We start from the raw sequence: 19,813 nt of genomic DNA on the forward strand, positions 1-19,813 counted from the left end.
TTTCTTTGAGGAGGCTGGTGAAACTGTAGGCAGAGCTTCCAGACAACCTGGGGCTTGTTTAATGTCTTATGTCCTAGCATTAAGGCAATAGCAGAAGATGACAATGCTGTTTTCTGGTGCTTTCTAGAGAGGAGTATTGAATGGGTCTAAGGAGGGTCCTGAGGAAATATTTAGTCAGATTGTGTGATATCCTAAAATGAGGGGACTTGATAGGACTTGCCTGCTAGGATCAGCTTCCTCTCCAGGCACACAAGACCCAAGGCCACAGGGGACTCTTGACACATTGAGGCCATCCAGTCTTTAGAAGCTCTTCCAAAGGAAACCACTCTGGTCTTTGGCCCCTAGCCTCACAATGCTCTGCTCAACTCCAGGTGACCTAAGTGTCATGGTGGAGCCACATGCAAAGCTCTTCTCCATTAGGGTGAAATCTGCCTCAACTTGAAAATCCACTGCCTCTCTTCCTCTCCCTCCCTCTACCATCTCTCACCTTGTCTCTGCCCCTCCTCCAGGGGGAGCCTTGAGGTATGGCAGGAGCTGAGGAAGATCTATTCGATGGAGAAACACTACAAGGTGGTATGAGCCCAGGAAGAAGTTTACTCCAGAGGAGGGAGGGCGAGGAAATCCTCCCTGATGGGGTTTCCAAAAGTTCTAGTAGGCATCATGTGGGAATTTAGGATGAGTCATGGGAAGGCTGGAAGCATGGGTTCTGTGCTGGGGTAAAGGGCAGATTATGTGGAGAACCAGTGACTCCCCCTTGCTTGGCAGTCCAGTGGAGTGAGTGCAGGCCAGGAGGCATCCTGGGTGTGTGAGGAGGGGAGGAACTGTCAGGATGGGGAATCTCCAGCTTCCTCCTTGTGGCAGGTCTGTGATGGGGCTGCCTCCTCTCCACCCAGCCAGCCTCACACCCAGAATCTCAGAACCAGACCAAATAGCACCATCCTCTTGGGCTGCTGCAAATGTCCACACTCAACCTTGCAGACAGGCCTTCCCATATGCTCTGATATGCCCAGGAAGAGTGATGATGGTCCCTGGGAACCTGACGTCCTACGACCCCAGAAAGCAGGGAAGGTGGAGGGTTGAGTGAGCTGACAGTCTTCTAACTGCATGCTATATCCTACCAGGGCCCACAGTCCACACGGATGGCCTTCTGGAGCAAATTCAAGAGAGGCCTGGGAACGCAGAAGAAACTGGTGAGTGTGCATGCCTGAGGCAAGAGACTCCCCAGCAGGAGAGGACAGGGCTCCCACAGCCACACACAGTGATGAACCCCCTTCATTCCTGACCTCTGCCCATTCCTGCAATGGGCTCCCACAGCCACACACAGTGATGAACCCCCTTCATTCCTGACCTCTGCCCATTCCTGCATATTGCAGGAAGGAGCTGCATCCAACAGACTGTCTCGCATGGAGCTGAGAAATTGCCCATCTGTCAAGTGTGCCAGCCTAGGATTGAACCAGACCCAGACTGATCCCCACTTGCAGGGCTGAGGGCTTGGGTAGGAGCGGAGGGTGGATCCTTGGGGAAGGAGCCTGTTATGCCCTAAGAAGTTCTCCTGGCTGGCACCATGGCACTGGGGTAAGTCCGGTGGGACTAAGCAGGAGCCTAAGTGAACTCTTATTTTTCACCACCCAATACCATAGGACTACTCCGAGGGCACAGTCCCTTACCTCGGCACCATCCTCAACCACTTGGCCTCACTACACCACCATAAGGACAAGGACTCCAAGAATGTGAGTGAGCCAGGGGACCAGGCATGGGGAATCAGATAGGAGAAGAAGAGCCTCTGGATGCCCCTGGAGCTCCAGCAAGAGGCCGAGTTCTCCCCAGCTTCAGGCATCCAAGCAGCACAGCAGAGCTATCTTCTGATGCTCCTGGCAAACAGCCAGCCTTCAGTGCTGCTGATGACTTGGGGCCATTTCTCCGTGGGTAGTGGGGCAGGGTGGGAGTGTGACAGCAGGTCCTCAAGGTGACCTAGCATGTGGGAAGAGCCCGTGCTTGTCCCTAGGAGCCTCAGTCTCTGCAGGGTGCATTGAGAGTTGAGAAGAACAGTCAGATCCCTGTCCTCAGGCCCCCTGTCCCTGCCCTAGACTGAGAGCAACCCTAGTCCAGGTATGGACCCATGCTGCCCTCTGCTGACCTACCTCGGTAGGTGCAAAGTGGCAAGGCAGCCTTGAGCTGCAAGCACCATTTGCTAAGCACAGTGGCTCTCTGGTTTGCAGGGCAAGTGGATACACATGCAAAGAAGAAGAGAGGTGAGGAGATGAAGCCTCCCAGCACAGGGAGGCCAGCTGTGCAGGGCCCTTGGGTCCTTCTTTTTCTCTGAAGGTGGAGGACCGGAGAAGGGGGCATGTGGGGGGAGCTGTGGGATGGGCCCTGGATCATAGCAGGCAATGAGCAAGAGACAGAGCCAGATTGAAGAGCGACCCAGGTAAGGCCCCACATAGGTAGCCTGGTGCCCCTCCACTGTGCAGGCCAGTGAGCATCCTGTTCTCTTTCCCCCAGGAATATAAAGTCCTGGCCTTGATCAAAGAACTCCAGGGCGCGTGTCAGGAGCTCCACGTAGTTCCTGAGGAGAAGTTTGTGAAATGGTTCACAAACCTGAAGCGCCTGAGTCCATCTGAATGGTGAGCTGGGGCACACAGAGGGGGCAGCACACATGGGGCCTATGGAACCCCAAGTTCCCAGGGGACCTGGGATGGAGCCCCAGTGTTGGCCCTGCTGTGCTCACAACTCCTACCTGTCTTAGCGACAAGCTGTGCCAGGAGCTGGAGCCTCCCAGGTGGGCCAGTTTCCTGCGCAGGAAGAGCAGGAAGAGTAAGAAGAGCTTGGTCCAGAGGAAGCCCTCAAAAGAGTAAGCAGAGGGACCCACAGGGCAAGGGACTCCCCGGCTGTGAGTGGTGGGATAGTGAGCCCCAGAAGCTGGGGCTGCATCCCGCCCGCTTCCACACAGCCACCTTGGGACTGAGCTGTGTGGCCTCAGCTCTGCCCACATCCCTTTCTTCCTTGGTTCCCATGGTGGTTCCCATTCCCAGAGCAGAATCATGAAAACTGCCTCAGGCTCAGGGCACACTGTGGTCTGGGGCAAGCATGAGTGCCCAGGGAGGCCCTAGGATTAAGGCAGGCCCTCCATTCAGTCACCAGACTTCAAGCAAGACATTCAGCAGCCATAGCAGCTCCCAATTGAATACCAGCGAAGAAGTTAGCATCAGAAGTATTAGCCACGAAACCTCTGGACATTTGGGCTTCTCAACCAGGCCTTCCATACTTTATCGTCGTGGATACCATTCTACTCCCAACATCAGCAACTCTAAGATTGACTTCCAATATGAGGTGATCTTGGGGTTCTTGAGCCCTCAGCCCTCCAGGAGAACTGGGCACGAAGGAATTTATTAGGTTGTTGCCAGTTCAACCTTTGGAGTGGACTTCAACCAAGCTAGTAGCACTATCTGATGCTTTGGGGAAAATTGCCAACTTTTCTGGGTTATTAAAACTTTAAGTGGAAACACTGAGTCCATGAATACCATTTCTCTAGGAGGAGAGCAAGTTTGTTGTGGTTATTCGGAAGATGTATTTTATGAGGAAGTCTTTTCTGCTTTTGAGAGGTCATTTATTGTAGAATGGGGAAGATCATTTTTCCCCGGCCCATGTCAGGCATGCTGACCTTGCACAGAGTCTGAATCCAAAGTGATGCCTTGAGCCTGTGTCTCTCACCGCCTTGGGCCAGACTTTCAGGTGTTCTCATGGACCATTCCAGGATCTATGAAATCTGAGTGTTGAAATATCATCTTTGCTGCAGTCACTGGCTGTGTGGGAAGCCCCTGAGTTCCTTCTGTGCAGGCAGGGAGGCCACCCTCAGGTGTTGGGAGAGGCTGGATAGCACCATGCCCCTCTGCAGGAAAAAGGAGTCCACACTAGAACCGGGGCAGTGCTCCAGCCAGGGGCCCACTGCTGAGCTGCAAGAAGTGGTAAACTAAGACAATCCAAAATCACAATTTTTCCAAACCAGGTATATTCCTCAAACACTAAGCACACCGATGTAGGAAAATGAGCCGATAGAGCACAGAGAGAGCATAAAGTCACATGCCCATGCCACTCAAACATTCTCTTTGCAGGGCTGGGAGTTTGGCTTAGTGGTAGGGTGCTTGTCTGGCATGCCATTCTTCAGTACCACATACATTCAAAAAGCCGGAAGTGGTGCTGTGGCTCAGGTGGCTGAGCTCTAGCCTCGAGCCACATCCTGACTGCATAGTGGAAGAAGGGGAAGTCCCACCCCACCCCCCGGGTGATGGGCCTCCCTGATGTCTAAGAGTCAGGGGTAGGGACCTGGATGGTAGGTTACTGGACCTGTCAGTCTTGTGTCTTGAACCTGGGACTCTCCAGGGTCCTGTGACCTTGTCCTCTGACCTGAACCTATTTCTTGATCAGACAGCTCAGCAGCCATTAAGCCAGGTCTCATGTACTGTACCCCACCTCCTGGCTCTCCTCAAATCAACAAGGTGTCCCACTTCAACTCTCTACTGGGTTGATGTGCGTGGTTGCTATTGGTTTTCTGCTCTTTCCTCTTTTATGGCACGGTTTTCATACAGTGTTAAGTATACCAGCTGTTAAGTATACCAGCTAGCAAAGCTGCTGTTCATTTTGACAGGAATCTGCCTGCAGATGCCAGCTTTTTCATTAAAGACTCTCAATTTGATCTCTCCAAATGTCGTGTGTAGGGCTGGGGGTTTGGCCTAGTGGTAGAGTGCTTGCAGATCATGCCCGAAGACCGGGTTTAATGCCTTCGTACCACATACATAGAAAAAACCCAGAAGTGGTTCTGTGGCTCAAGTGGGAGAGCTCTAGCCTTAAGAAAGCCCAAGCCAAAAATGTGATTTGTAAGCTGGAAATGTGGCTTAGCATGATAGAGTGCTTACCTAGCATGCATGATGCCCCACATAATGCACCACATTAACAGAAAAGGCTGGAAGTGCTACCCTTGAGCACATGCTGCTCAGGAACAGGGCTTAGGCCCTGAGTTCAAGCCCCAGGACTGACAAAAAATAGGACAAAGAGAAAGTGGCTTCTCTGCATCTTGCCTACTGGATGAACCTTACAACATTAGCCCCTCCTACTACCTGGTCACAGAACACATGCAGCCTCTCTCATTCTAGATCCTTTCTAGATCCTCACTGAAGACAATGTATTTTGTCTATGGATGCAAATTTTCCTTGGGAGTTAATATTTAAAGGGAAGAGAAATCAAGACAAAACCTTACCAATCTTTGAATCTGAACATAATTTTCCTTTGTCCTGACAGTACTATACTATATTCACCACTGTAATTATATTTATATTAAAAGAGTGCCATCTGGACCCTTAGCTGCCAATGAACATTCTTAGGTTACCACATTCAGGACAAACTTTATTTCTAATTCAGAGCCCAGGTGTAGAATAAAAGAGTTCCTCAACTCCACATATTCATTTACTCAGGATAGGCACTGATTTGGCTTAAGACTTTTTTTCCTCTTGGAAAATATCCTATCTGAAAATATTCATAGAGGAAATAAAGCTACTGGTTTTTGTTTTGATTTGTGTGCTGCAGGGGATAAGGAGATGCATTCCCTTAATAGTTCTATCAGTAGAAGCTAAAGATCCTGGAGATACAAATAAAGGGGGAAATGTAGCAGAGCCTTCTGAATAAGGACACGGCAACCAGGCCAGGATGCAAATGCTGCTGTCTTCATCTAGGAGATGCTACTGTGGGCTACAGTCCCTACCAACCTTTCACACCTTTCTTGAGGTCTTCCCTATACTCTGGTGAGGTGGCCATTGGTATCTTCATCTTGTGTGTCCCTGCCAGCTCACACACCTTTCCAGGAGCTGAAGTGCTTTAGCTGATGACCCATTCATTTGTCAGGCCAAGGAGGGAAGTGTTGCAAAGGCTGAGGGAACTTCCTGCACAGCCCTTCCTTCCCATTCACACTGTGGCTCTGCCGTCTGCACATAGTGTACTAAAGCCCAGACAAGTTGCCTTACCTCCACGTTGTATCCTTGTTCCCCCATTATCAGTATGAGTGAATCATTGTAGAGGCTTGTACAAATTGGAAAAATCAAGGATCTAGTCTTTGTTTGAGGTATGTGTGTGTGTGTGTGTGTGTGTGTGTATGTGTGTATGTGTGTGTGTTTTTTTATGTGCTGGTCTTAGCCTTGAACTCAGAGCCTAGGCACTGTTCCTTTTTTTGAAACACAGCTCAAAGTTCCGGGTTTTCTTGGTGGCTAATTGGAAATGTCTCACCTGCCCAGGCTGGCTGGAAACCAAGATCCTCACAACTGAGTCAGCCTCCTGAGTTGTTAGAGTGACACATGTGAAAGAGGCACCAGACACAAGCTAGCAGGTGCATTTTATTCTTGCATTGTCTGGGAGAGTATATTCAGCCTGCCCACAGAGGATGTATCTTAGACGACGATGCCCTCACTCTTGGTACTGGGGTGGCCCTCTCTGCACTCTGGCTGTCACTGTCCCGTGTTTGCTGCTCATACATCTTCCCCTTCACAAAGTGACCTTCCAGCATTTGTCAGATGTCCACCCATCTTTCAATAGGACCCCACACAGGAACTTCTTTCTTGAGGCCAGACATGAGAGCTGAGAGGTCTTGTGTCTGGGACGCAAGAAATTAGTCGATTGCCTTCCATAACATTTGGGTCTCTGTCTCCTATTTCACTGGGAGATCATGAATTGAATGCAACTGCTCTACAGGGAAGAAGGGAAAGGAAATCCTGTTCATTCGTGTCTAATATCTCATGGAATCTATGGAGCAAGTCATCAGTGGGGAATAAATGAGTACATAAAGCCATCCATGTGACATGTAAATCATTTTCTTTATGTTACATACCATAATCATTAATCAAAGTAGGATATGAAATAGAAATTGAACAGTCAGGTAATCCCATGTACGGAGACAGTAATTTGGAACCAGAGAATGAGGGATTTGGAGACCTGAAGGATCACACTTTGAGGGAGTCTGGGAAAAAACTGTAGTGAGACCTTGTCTCCATGAAAAACCAAGTTGAGTAGGGTCTTGGATGTCTGCTCTGAGGGTAGAATGTGATCTCAGCCTCCTAAAGCATGGGCCACCAGCCCACACTCCAAATCACACAAAAGGAGACTTTGCACATCCGTTTGGATGGACAGACCTGGGGACAGCTTGTCTCTGAGCCTCAGGCTTTTCCCAGACTCTTCTTGATGAAGTAGCTCACCAGCCGCTGTGGCCTCTGCTGGTACTCTGCAAGCACCTCCTGAGGGCTGCTGATCTGGTCCCCCTGCAGGCGGTCCAGGAGGGTGACACACACCACTGCAGCTGCCAAACACAAAGACCATGTCAACCCCAAGTGCCAGATCTCTAGCTTCATTCACAAGAATCAGACCAAGCAGGGAGCAGGGAGCCTCAGCCTGTGCATGCCCTAGGCAAGTCTGCTCTGTCCACTCTGACTCAGGAGAGGATGGGGGATGAAGCAAGCAGGGAAAGCAGCATGGTTGGCTCAGGAACTTTAGAAGCTCTGCCCTTACAAACAGCACCTTGTCCTCGGTCTCACCCACCTCTTTCCTCGCTTCTACTGGAAAAGTCCTACTAGGCCTGGGGCAGTGGCTTACACCTGTCATCCTAGCTACTTGGGAGATGGAGATGAGGAGAAAAATGGTTCAGAGCCAACAGGGTACAGTTACAAGATCCCATCTCAACCAACAATTTGTGGGGTTTCACGGCTACACTCCCAGTTACAAGATAGGTAGAGATGGCAATGCAAAGTGGCCTGGCCAAACTGCAGACTCTATCTGAAATATACACACAGGAAGAAAAAGGACGGGAGCATGGCTCACTTGGCAGTGCCCCTACCTGGCAAGATAAGGCATGAAACTCTGAGTTCATACCTTAGCCTATCACAAGGAAATAAGTTCATGTCTGAGCCAATTCCAAGGCAGGCTCTCACCTGTTCTGTACAGCCTAGAAGGCTAAGGTGATTTGACCAAGGGAATTCTGGGAGGGAAGCTGTTCTAGAAGAACTCCACATTCAAAGGCCAGAGAGCACTGAAAGCCAAGCCATTGGCAGGCTCAGGGCACCTTACTGGCCAGCAAGCCAGCATCGAAGCTGTATGATCCCCTTTCCATCAGACATTCACTGCGCTATGTGGAGACTACGGGGACACCAATGATGCTGTCTTGATCACACAGCGTTTTCCCCAAGGGTGCAAGGGTATCAGCTGGGTGTGACACTGACCTGTGAGCCCACTGATAAAAGCCAAAAGCATAGGTTGTGGTGGGGTAGGAAGCGGTGGCCTGGACATCAAGATTGGCCAGGAGAGCAGAGATGGAGGAAGAAGGATGCCCTGAGGCCATCCTGTGCCTGCTTACCTCGTAGGCCACACATACTGCACATGGCTGCAAACCCTGAAGATTCCATCTCGATGTTTCGGATGCCAGCTGCGTGGGCAGCTTGAAGGTAGGCCTGCTTGTCCTTTTCCGTGTAGGAGCAGAGGGCACCATCCAGGCGGCCTTGTCCTGCAGCACAGACATGGAGACTCTGTATTGTCAGCTGTGACCACATGGTGGCGCTCTGCCCACACCCAGCATGGATGCAGGGGCGGCTCCCCAGCAGCCTGCTCCTAGCATGGCTCCTAGCCACTGCTATCACCACCAAGAAAAGGCTGAGATGGGCTGACAGCCAAGGTGCTGAAAGCCCACCCTGGACATCCTTAGAAGCAGAATCAGGGCAAGGAGGGGATCTTGAGTCTAGATTTCACACCCCCCCACACACACCACGCACCTTCATAGAAGTCCAAAGTGCACATGGTGTTTCCCACCACAGTATTGAACTCGCTCAGGTCTGCAGCACACTTCATTAGCTCCTGCACCAGCTGCTCATCCAGGTTGGTACTTCGAATGACCCGTTTCCCCAGGACAAGCTGCTCAAACTCCGGCTGGAAGCAGGCATCCACTGCCTGCCTGGTAATGAGCACGGCGCCAGGCTCCAGACCTGGTGAAGAAGCAGATGTTCACAGCTGTGCTGGAGGCTCAGGCAGGGCACAGCACAGATCAGGGAGAAAAGACCAGGATGCATCACAACTCGCAATCCTAACAACTTAGGAGAATGAGATAGGACGATCATCATGCAAAGCCAGCTGGGGCAGATAACAAACTACAAGTGGAGGTGGGGCTCAAGTAGTAGATTGCCATCCTGAAGAAAATAAAAAGCCAAGTGAGAGTTCAAGGCCCGAGTTCAAGCTCCAGTACCAGAACAAAAGTAATTGAATGAATGAATGAATGAATGCTCTTTTAAATGATCAATTTACGTGCAAACCCTGAAGAAAACATACCAAAGCTCTAAGAAGAGTGTTGGAAATACCCAGGAATCTTTGAACATCTTCTCAGAAGTATGTCTTCTAATCCTTACTATTTTCTTCATTGGGGAGTGGCACTGTGGCTCAAGGGCGATAACCTTGAGCTGAAGAGCTCAGGGCCCAGGCCAAGAGTTAAAATCCCATGACCAGCAACAGTAATAAAATTGAATTTACTCTGGTTTCTCTTTAGATTTTGTAAATCTTTCACCTTTTAATATTTTCTTCATTTCCTGGCACTCCACCATGTAGGGAATCATCACTGCTTAGTTCTTGCTTTAGTTCTTTATTAACCCTAGTACTGACACAAAACAAAATGAAGACCAGAGAACCCAGCCCTGAATTGCCCCTCCAATTGTATGGTCATAGCAGGGAAAAGCCCATAAAGAAGGCATTGGATCTTCATCAGATGCTGATTCTCCTAGGGTCCAGCCTCCAGAAGTGAGAAATAAATGTCTATTATTTATAAGCCATGAGGACTTCGGTTTTTCTAGCAATTCAAATAGAGCTCTTCCTCAAATTATTGTCTGTTTTCATCTTTTGTGCTCAAAGTCGCACTTGAACTCAAGCTCTCACTTGACTCTTCCACTCAAAATTCGTACTCTGCCACTTGATCCACACCCACACATCCCCCTTTTGGCTGGTTAATTGAAAATAAAGAGTCTTACACACATTTGTGTCCAAGCTGGCATCAAATGTAATCCTCAGGATCTCAGCCTTCTGAGTCACTAGAATTATGGATATGAGCCACCAGCACCCAGCACTCAATTTTGATTTTAATATCATGGTGAGAGGAGATATAATTCCAGAAACCTTTCTCAAGATCCAGGGATATGCCAGTTATTTCCCCTGAATCATTAAAACAAGTCCACATATGATATGAAACATTAAAAAGATCGAATGAGTGCCAAGACCTTCTACTTTCCATCGAGTCTCACAGCCTTAGTGCCCCGGTAGCTTTGAACCATGATCCTCAGATCTCAGCTTCTTGAGGAGATAGGACTATAGCCATTGTGCCTGGTTTGATTGTCTTTTTTTTTTGTGGATCCTGAGGCTTGAATTCTGCACCTGGATGGTGTCCTTGAGCTCTTCTGTCAAGGCTAGCACTCTACCACTTCATCCACAGCACCACTTCTGGTTTTCTGGTGGTTGATTAGAAATAAGAGCCTCTCATGGTCTTTCGTGCCCCAGCTGCCTTTGAACCGTGATCCTCAGATCTCAGCCCCCTGAGTAGCTAGAATTATAGGATCACAGGAAAGAGCCACCAGCACCTGGCCCCATTTTTGCTTTTTGCTCTCACTTGCCCCCTTCACTCGAAACTGGTACTCTGTCACTCGATCCACACCCACACTTCCTCTTTTTTGCTGGTTAATTGAAAATCAAGAGTCCTACAGACATTTCTGCCCAAGTTTCACATGTGAGAATTCATTGGGTCACAGGTGGAATTAAGATTGTTAACCATATACAGACATTCTTTTTAAAAAACATGTTTTTCTCAAGAGCTTAAATGTAAGTGACTGTTATTATTTATATATTATGGTTTTCTCTCTTGTGTTGCCCTTTGGTTAATCTCTTATTGTTCCATTATCCCACTTTGGTACCTGGTGCATTATATAGATGTTTACTTGTTTATCTGAAATAGCAGGGGAAAAATGAGGTGAGGAGGTGGGGGAAGGAAATGGGGACAAAAACATGAGAAGGCATATCAATGTGTGACAAGTAAAGCACCTGGAGAATATAACTTTAATCCCTCTATACAATGAAATCAAAAATAAATATAAAATAAAAAATACATTTGCCTAAAGAACAAAGCATAACTAACTACACCACCTGTACCTCATATAAGGTATGGTGGGACAAGACTGAAGTAAGTCAGTTTCTATCGCTCTAACACCAAGTCTCTCACTATTGGAGGGTCCTGTGCCATGTTGTGCCTCTGCCAGCAGGACGGCATTATCAAATGCCACCTCTCAAGACTGGGCCATAACCATGAGATCAACTCGAAAGCTTCTCTTTATATCTTACCCAGTGTGTCTGATCTGTGATCAGAGACACAATACAGCATCTTCAGCAATTTGCTTTTTCATTAAATCCTTCATCTTCTTTGTTGCTGTTATTGTTTTACCATTCCTGAGGCTTGAACTCAGAGCCTGGATGCTGTCCCTGGGTCCCTTTATGCTCAAGGAAAGTACTCTACCACTTGAGCCACAGTGCCACTTGCAGCTTTCTCTGGGTAGTTTATTGGACATAAGTGTCTCATGGACTTTGTTATCTGGGCTGGCTTCAAACTACAAGCCTCAGATCCAAGCCTCTTAAGTATCTAGGATTACATGCATAAGCCTCCAGTGCCTGGCTACCTTCTTTTGTTTTTAAAAGGAAAACAAAAACACTAAATAGTGTGAACTCTGCGTGTGTGTGTGTGTGTGTGTGTGTGTGTGTGTGTGTGTGTGTGAGAGAGAGAGAGAGAGAGAGAGAGAGAGAGAGAGAGAGAGAGAGGAGAGGAGAGAAGAGAGAGAGAGAGAGAGAGAGAGAGAGAGAGAGAGAGAGAGAGAGAGAGAGAGAGGAGAGAGAGAGAGAGAGAGAGAGAGAGAGAGAGAGAGAGAGAGAGAGAGAGAGAGGAGTATAAGGCCTGAACTCAAGGCCTGGATGCTGTCCCTGAAATTTTTCACTCAAGGCTAGCTCTCTACCACTTTGGCCAAGCTCTACTTCCAGTCTTGTGCTGTTTAATTGGAGGTATGAGTCACATGGACTTTCCTGTTGCATTGGCTTCACATGAAGTCTTCAGATCTCAGAACCCTGAGTAGCAAGAATTATAGATATACACTCCCCATGTCTACTTGGCAAGTTTTGGGGGCTCATTGAAGGATCTTTCCCTTAGTTTGTAACCGTCTGTCTTTCTTTCTTGGGTTGTTCTGTGGCTTTTTCATTGGGTTCCAAATCTTGCAGGAAAAGGGAAAAGCAAGGGAAATGTGTGGAGGACTGGAGAAAATAAAAGGGGAACCAGATGTGGGACCAAGGGTGAATAAATGCAGCAGTGGTACTCAAGAGACACTGTGTAGAACATGAAAAAAAGGAACCAGGCAAATAAGGCACCAAGTGTGAGCTCCACAAGACACACTTCTGTGTGTGCAAGGAGTGTGACCTTTCTGGTACCAATCTCTGCACACCAGCCAAGAGGACAGACTAGACAAACATGACAGCAGATTCCTATCCATGCTCCATTAATACACTCTTCAACAAAGCCAAGGTGGGACTCGACGCTGGGTAGATCAATGATGCCACTACAGGGAGCTCTGTGACCTCCCCAGAGCTAAGGCCCCCTTTATCGTCCTTACCTGAGCCCCAGAAGTGACGATTCCTATGATGGTGACATTGGAACACCTGGCATGCTAGAGCAGCTTGATGAGCTCATGCAGCATGATGGAGATGGAGGGAATGCCCATGCCATGCTAAAACCAGAGAAAAATGCCAAAGCTGAGTCCAGGGTGGTACCTTAGTGTATACACACACACACACACACGTCACTCCTTGACCAGACAAGATGCAAAACATCAGTAATCTCAGCACCCTGGAGGCAGAGGCAGGAGCCTGGGCTACTTAGTGAGATACTATCTCACACACACACACACACACACACACACACACACACACACGCACACACACACACACACACACACATGTCATCCTTCAACAGAAGATAAGCTCTGTGTTCATAGTCAACAAGAAGGACCAGTTCCATATCACCAAATATATAGCAGATAAGCAAGAGATCAAATTAAGGCCATATTCACATACCTTTTTGAGGGGGCAGTACTATGGATTGAACTAGGGGTCTTGCATAGCTAAGCAGAAACTATACTTGTTAAGTCATTTCAGTAGCCATTGGTTATAGGTCTTGCCATATGCCTGACCCAGCCTGCACTGTGATCCTCCTATTGGGCTTCCTGGCCTTACAGGTATGACCAACTGCGCACCACCATACTTGGCTACTACTGGTAGATATGTAGTCTTCAAAACTGGGGATGTGGAGCGGGAGGCCGGGGAGAGGTCAGCAAGACTGGTCTGAACTTGAACTGTGATACATCGCTCCCCATCTCCAAGAAGCAAGGACTACATACAGACTTGAGACACTGTGCCTGGCTTCACATGATTTTTGCTACAGTATATTGCTTTAATTACTCTATTTTTTTGGTCAGCTATTTCTGTGCCTAGGTTATGTATCATATAGTAAAAAGAACTGGTACTGAATTCACATCTGCCATTTTCGCACCTTGAGGTCTCTGTACATCCTCTCTCCCATCTTTCAAAGATGACCATCTCCTTCCTGTAGAATGACCTAGCTACTCCCAGAGGCTGTGTAGCAGAGCCCTAGGGGAAAAGGTCCCCTTTTAAGAATTCCAGCCAGGGGGCTGGGAGTTTAGCCTGGTGGTAGAGTACTTGCCTAGCATGCACAAAGACTGGGGTTCAATTCCTCAGTACCATATATACTTAAAAAAAAAAAAAGCCAGGGGCCGGGAGTTTGGCCTAGTGGTAGAGTGCTTGCCTAGCATGCACGAAGACCCATGTTTGATTCCTCGGTACCACATACATAGAAAAAAGCCAGAAGTGGTGCTGAGGCTCAAGTGGTAGAATGCTAGCCTTGAGAAAGTCCAAGAACAGTGCTCAGGCCCTGAGCCCAAGCCCAAGACTGGCAAAAAAAAAAAAGCCAGAAACGGTGCTGTGGCTCAAGTCATAGAGCTCTAGCCTTGAGAAAGCCCAAGTGCTCAGGCCCTGAGGTCAAAAAAGCTCCGGAACAGTGCCCAATTCCAGAGTTCAAGCCCCAGGGCTGGCAAAAAAAATTTGTCTCAGCTGGGCAGTAGTGGTTTATACCTGTAACATGAACTACTCAGGAGGCTGAGATCACAGTTCAAAGTTAGTCAGAGCAGGAAGCTCTATAAAAGAGTGAAACTATGGATCAAGCTGTAGAGTGTTAGCCTTGAACAGAAAAGCTAAGGGACACAGGCTCCAAGTTTAAGACCTAGTACTGTCTCCCCACCCCAACACATACACATAAACACACACACACACACACACACACACACACACACACACACACACACACACACACACAGTTGTTATGAAGTAAGTCACTCACTCACTCACGATGTGATGGAAGAGAAGACTGGAGACCTGGTACCTTAGCTCCCCTTACACCCTGGTCCATGCAAGGCAGTTTCTCCTTTGTTTTGCTGGGCTCCCAGGCTGCCTGCCCCAGCCCCTATCACACAAGCACTATGTGCACAGCTGTGCAGTATTTGCATAGTATTTGTATCTGTATGCTTAGGTGCTCCAGGAGACAGAACCTTAAAGTCACAATCCTGGTCTCATCTATCCCCCTCACCCCCACCCCAGCTGCTCCCAGCTTACCTGGCTCCCACTACTAACAGTCAGCAGGTGTTAGGGTGCCAGATGTGTGTGGGTACAGGGGGTGGGGGCTGGGACCCCAGAGCCTAGAGACCCAGCCCAAGGACACAGCCAGTACTCACGCTCACAGACAGCACTGGTCCAACTTTGTACATGGCATAGCGGTCAGTCCCTGCACAAATGTTGGGAAAGTCTTCTCCTGGATGGTCAAGGCCCAGCTCTGTGGCCACATATCTGATGAAGGCACTCATCCTGGAGGGGCTTCCACCAACACACACAAACTGCAACCAGAGAACAAGGACCCCCCTCAGCACACTGCTGTCAGCAGAGGTCTTCAAGACCAAGACTCCTCACCAGGAATATCTGGCTTATTCAAGAACCTCATCAAAATGCAAATTCCATGGTTCTGCCTCACCTACCATATTGAGGAGAAAGGAGGGATAACTGGCTTTACTGAATTTCCTGGTGAGATTCAGAAGCTCTGGTCTGGGACTCATTGCTCATTATGGGCTAACACAAAACAATGCAACTAGCTCTCCACATGCAGAGATCCAGGCCTCTGCTGCCTTTGTGAAGGCAATTCCAGGCACCATGTGTGCTTGGCCTCCTGCACCATGCCAAAGACTGCAGAAAGCCTGGGATTGGGCTGAGAATGGGAAGTCTTCACTCACCTCCAACTCTTCCTGTGACTAGGGTCCCATACCACATCTGCAAAATGAGCCACTGGTCACCTGAGTGCCAAAAGGCCAATTCACGGAAAGAGTTGGGGAGGTTTAGGTTACTGTGGGTGGCTCCATCAGAGAAGTAAAAGCTTCAACTTGTGATGTATCGAGCAAGAAAACATTTGAAAAAAAAAATATATATATATAGGGGCCGGGAGTTTGGCCTAGTGGTAGAGTGCTTGCCTAGCATGCACGAAGACCCGGGTTCAATTCCTCGGTACCACATACATAGAAAAAAGCTGGAAGTGGTGCTGAGGCTCGAGTGGTAGAGCTCTAGCCTTGAGAAAGTCCAAGGACAGGGTTCATGCCCTGAGCTCAAGCCCAGGACTGGCAAAATAAATAAATAAATAAATAAATAAATAAATAAATAAATAAGATGGGATATGCTTTAAAATATATATATATATACACACACAAACACACATATACACATATGTGTGTAATAAAAAGAGAGAGCAGTAGTTTTAGAGAATCTGAAGATGAAAGAAAGGGATTATTCTTTAAACATGAGATCTCCACAGGCTGGAATGTAATCATTATAGATGATGTTAATGAATGAAGACCCAGAAGCCATGTGCCAGTGGCTCATGCCTGTAATCCTAGACCCTCAAAGAGGATGAGACCTGACGACTGCGGTTTGAAGCCAGCCTTAGGCAGAAAAATCCAAGAGACTCTTTAAACAATGAAGATCTAGAAGTAGAGCTGTGACTCAAATAATACAACATCGGCCTTCAGCAAAACAGAGCACAAGCCCCTGAGTTCAAGCCCCAATAGTGAACAGAAAACAAAACACTAATTAGAGCACCTGGAAAGTTTCCTGGAGTTGGACACCAACACGGTACCTGGAACAGTACTCAACGTTACAAGTGACCTAGCCCTGGGTCAGCACCTCTGGATGCAACTATAAGTTGGATGGCTTGTCATTCTTCTGATTTGCCATTCCATGCATTAAGTCAGCTTTCCCCATGGGGACTAGAGGTTTGCAAAGTTCTACGTGAGCAGGAAAGTATTCATGGCTAACCACAATTCAATGTTCATTTCCCAGTAGCTAGAAGACAAGATTGTGAATGTTCCCAAACCAAAAAACAATTTAAAAAAAAGTTACAGATATACTACCTTGATCCAATCATTATACATTGTAGAATTATACTGTAGTACTACACTGTACCCCATAAATACATACTGTCTTCATGTGTCAAGTAAAAATAAACTTAGCTGGGTGCTGGTAGTTCATACCTGTACTCTTTCCTACTGATAAGGCTGACATCTGATGACAGAAGTTTGAAGCCAACGCAGGCAGAAAAGTCTGTGAGATTTATCATCTCCAATTATCCAGAAAAAAGGCTATACATGAAACTGTGGCTCAAATGGTAGAGCCTCAGTCTTGAGTGGAAAATACAAGCAAGAGCACAAAGCCCTGAGTTTCAAGCCACAGAACTCCCCCCAACAAATAAATAAATTTAAGAATATTTTTAAGCCTATTAGACTAAATCAACCGTAAGGAACTTAAGATTTTGTAGAAAAATATAGACTCAATGCTATACTTTGCGATGTAAGTCCTGAGAGATCATTAAATTAACAAAATATGAATATATATCTTAAATTATCATTGTAATACAAATTGTCTAAATAACTATCCCTGCTTTTCCTGGAATTTTTGTTGTTGTTGTTGTTGATTGTGTGGGGCTTGAACTCTGGACTTAGGCGCTGTCCCTGAGCTCCTCAGCTCAAGGCTACCAACCTACCTCTTGAGTCACAGCCCCACTTCAGTTTTCTAGTGGTTAATTGGCGATAAGAATCTCACAGAGTTTCCTTCCCAGACTGCCTTTGAACCTCAATCCTTAGATCTCAGCCTCCTGAGTAGCCAGGATTATAGGCATGAGGCATCAGTACCAGGCATGTTACTTTCATTCATTCATTTATATTTGAGATGACAGTATCCTAATGTTCCCTAGGTTGGCTCTACACTCCTGGCTCAAGCAATGCTTCTGAGAACCCCAAAGTAACTGGCCCTGCTGTGTAAGTCTTTTGGCTTGATTCAGGAAATTTCCTGTCTGTACAGTTACCAAAGATATAAAAGATCAAGCAAGTCAATGCAACACTACTTAGTTTCCTTTACCTGTTAGTTCATATACTTGGAAATTTGTAAAAATCTAATAAACACATAATGACAGGTGCCTGCCCCCTCTCTACTACCCTAAGCAGGCCTGTCTGCATCACATAGCAAATTCCTAGAATTAAAGCCTGGATTTTTACCTTTACATCGCCAAACATAGCTGGTGCTGAGGCTGAAATGGTACAGAACATCTTCCTTCATGGTTGCTAGGTTTGGATTGGAAAGCTGAATGTGGCAGTCACTGTCACTGTTAGAAACAAGAAATTGAGTTTAGAGATTGTGGTGATATTGGCTGATTATTATTGTTCCTTGTAAGGCACAATCAGAACCCAGCGATAAAACACTCCTCAGCTGTCAAGGTCTCCACTAGCCCATCTCCTCCCTCTTTTAACTCCTCTTTGCTCTGACAGCCCCTGTTCAAAGGAAACCAGCAAAAGTTCAGAAGATCCCACCACACGACAGACATCACAGTGTTGAATCATCCATACACAGTTGCTGTATATACCTGGTTGCTATCCAAATCAAGTGCATTTAATACATAAACCTGATGATATTTTGGTGCTACCATTAGCAAACAGAAATAGAAAAAAAAATCACCCCTACCACCCAAAGGATAACCTTTCTAGTTCACATAGCTCTAACTCCTTTTTCTTGTCTTATTGCTAGCACTTCTCAGTCGACTGGGAATGGTGAGAGAAGATGTCTCTTCATTTACTTTTTATCGCTGTGGCTTACAATGCATTGCTTTAGTAAGAGCTGACAAACTTTAATGTGGCTTATACCTTTACCGGCCATTAAGTTTCTGCCACAAATCATTCCAGTCAGCTATCCACTCAGGAAAGCAACACAAACAATGACTATGTAATCATGTGCTGATGAATTCTAGTTACAAAACCAGGTACCTCAGGTGGAGGCAATTCCATTACCAGCCTGTCAAGCTCCCTGAGAACCAGAGTTGACATGGCTTCATCAACAATGCCTGTCTTCTGATTACCAGAGTCTCTGAAACTTAGTCTCTGAACGCAGAAGAATGAGAGTTTTCTTTATACTCCTCCATCTAACTTTATAGGTAGAACTAAAGACCACTCATGAGAAAAGAAAAAGTAGAGAGCAAATGTCTCTGCTGCCTGTGATTGGAAATAAATAATCCAGACTCCGTTTCACTAGACAGTGATGTGAAAGTGCTAGGCATTCAGTAAAGCAATACTTTGAATTTGAACTTGGATCTTTTCTGAAGGCAATTATACAGACTGCAACCCTTCCTAGCAAGGCTATGCAGCCTCCACAGCTCTTGGTCAAGGACACCATCATAAGGGGAACTCTATGACACTGAACAATTTGCTGTTTGTTAACTTAGACAGAACTGCAGTTTATGATATTTTCAGTCTGCACTGCGTTTGTGGGAGTGTAACCCAGTCCTAAGTCAAGGAGTACCTGGACTATTACACAAAGTGACTTTCCTCAGAGATCCAGCTCCTTCTCTCCCGAGGATGCTTGTTATCCCCTATGTACATTTTATCACAACCACAACAATGCAAAAGGTGGGTGCTCTGCTCAGGGCTGGAATCCTAGCTACTCAGGAAGCTGAGAATTTAGGATTACAGATTAAAGCCGGCCTGAACAGGAAAGTCCATGAAACTCTCATCACCAATTAACAGTAAACATCCAGTGAAGAGGTGGCTCAAATAATAGGATGCCAGCCTTGAGAAAAAGCTAAAGGGGCAGAACCCAGGCCCTGAGTGCAAGCCCTAGTATTGGCATCAGAGGTCAAGGCTACATTTTATTTTATCTGCAAATATGCAAAACAACATTGAATTGGCTCTGCTCAGTTTTCTAGACTATTTCATCTATTCTTGGGTTATTTCAGTCAGCATTAACAGCAAACGCTAAGGGCCCTTCTTGCTCCTTCTGCCTACATCGAGTTGCTTTCTCTCCTATTTCTCAAGTTTCTCTTCTGACCCTCACCCACCAGAGTGGTGTCCAGATTAATTCAACCATGTTAACATTGTCGAGGCAGCTACAGAATAGAAAGTATAAAAAACTAGAGAGACAGTGGGACCCAGTGGCTCACACCGGTAATTACAGTTCTTGAGATCTGACTATTACAGTTTCAAGTCAGCCAGGGCAGATAAAACTGAGAAACTCTTATCCACAATTAACCAGCAAAAAGTCAGAAGCAGAAGTATGGTTCAAATAATAGAGC

At 46.9% G+C, this 19,813-nt stretch overlaps 2 protein-coding genes across 3 annotated transcripts; one reads left to right on the top strand and one right to left on the bottom strand.

Annotated features, from left to right (window-relative positions):
* The first annotated feature begins 250 nt into the window (after positions 1-250).
* Positions 251-3,481, top strand: LOC150064907 (uncharacterized). Of its 2 annotated transcripts, none has more exons than XM_090329536.1 (7): positions 251-573; positions 1,122-1,190; positions 1,641-1,730; positions 2,220-2,252; positions 2,503-2,624; positions 2,747-2,851; positions 3,135-3,481. In XM_090329536.1, the coding sequence occupies exons 1-7, from the start codon at positions 553-555 to the stop codon at positions 3,391-3,393; spliced, it is 699 nt and encodes a 232-aa protein (XP_090185662.1). In that variant the 5' UTR covers positions 251-552; the 3' UTR covers positions 3,394-3,481. The 2 variants fall into 2 exon arrangements, with proteins under 2 accessions (XP_090185662.1, XP_090185663.1); XM_090329537.1 differs by having other exon boundaries at positions 251-570.
* Positions 3,482-7,196: 3,715 nt separating this feature from the next.
* On the bottom strand, positions 7,197-15,023 carry LOC150064908 (uridine phosphorylase 1-like). Its single transcript, XM_090329279.1, has 5 exons — positions 14,895-15,023; positions 10,670-10,733; positions 8,799-9,008; positions 8,387-8,533; positions 7,197-7,336 (listed from the first exon to the last, which is right to left on the bottom strand). Exons 1-5 carry the CDS (start codon positions 15,021-15,023, stop codon positions 7,197-7,199), a joined length of 690 nt encoding a protein of 229 aa, XP_090185405.1.
* Positions 15,024-19,813: the final 4,790 nt, after the last annotated feature.

This window comes from Megascapheus bottae, chromosome 3, assembly GCF_031878675.1.
Source record: "Megascapheus bottae isolate mThoBot1 chromosome 3, mThoBot2.hap1, whole genome shotgun sequence".
NCBI classification, from domain to species: Eukaryota; Metazoa; Chordata; class Mammalia; order Rodentia; family Geomyidae; genus Megascapheus; species Megascapheus bottae.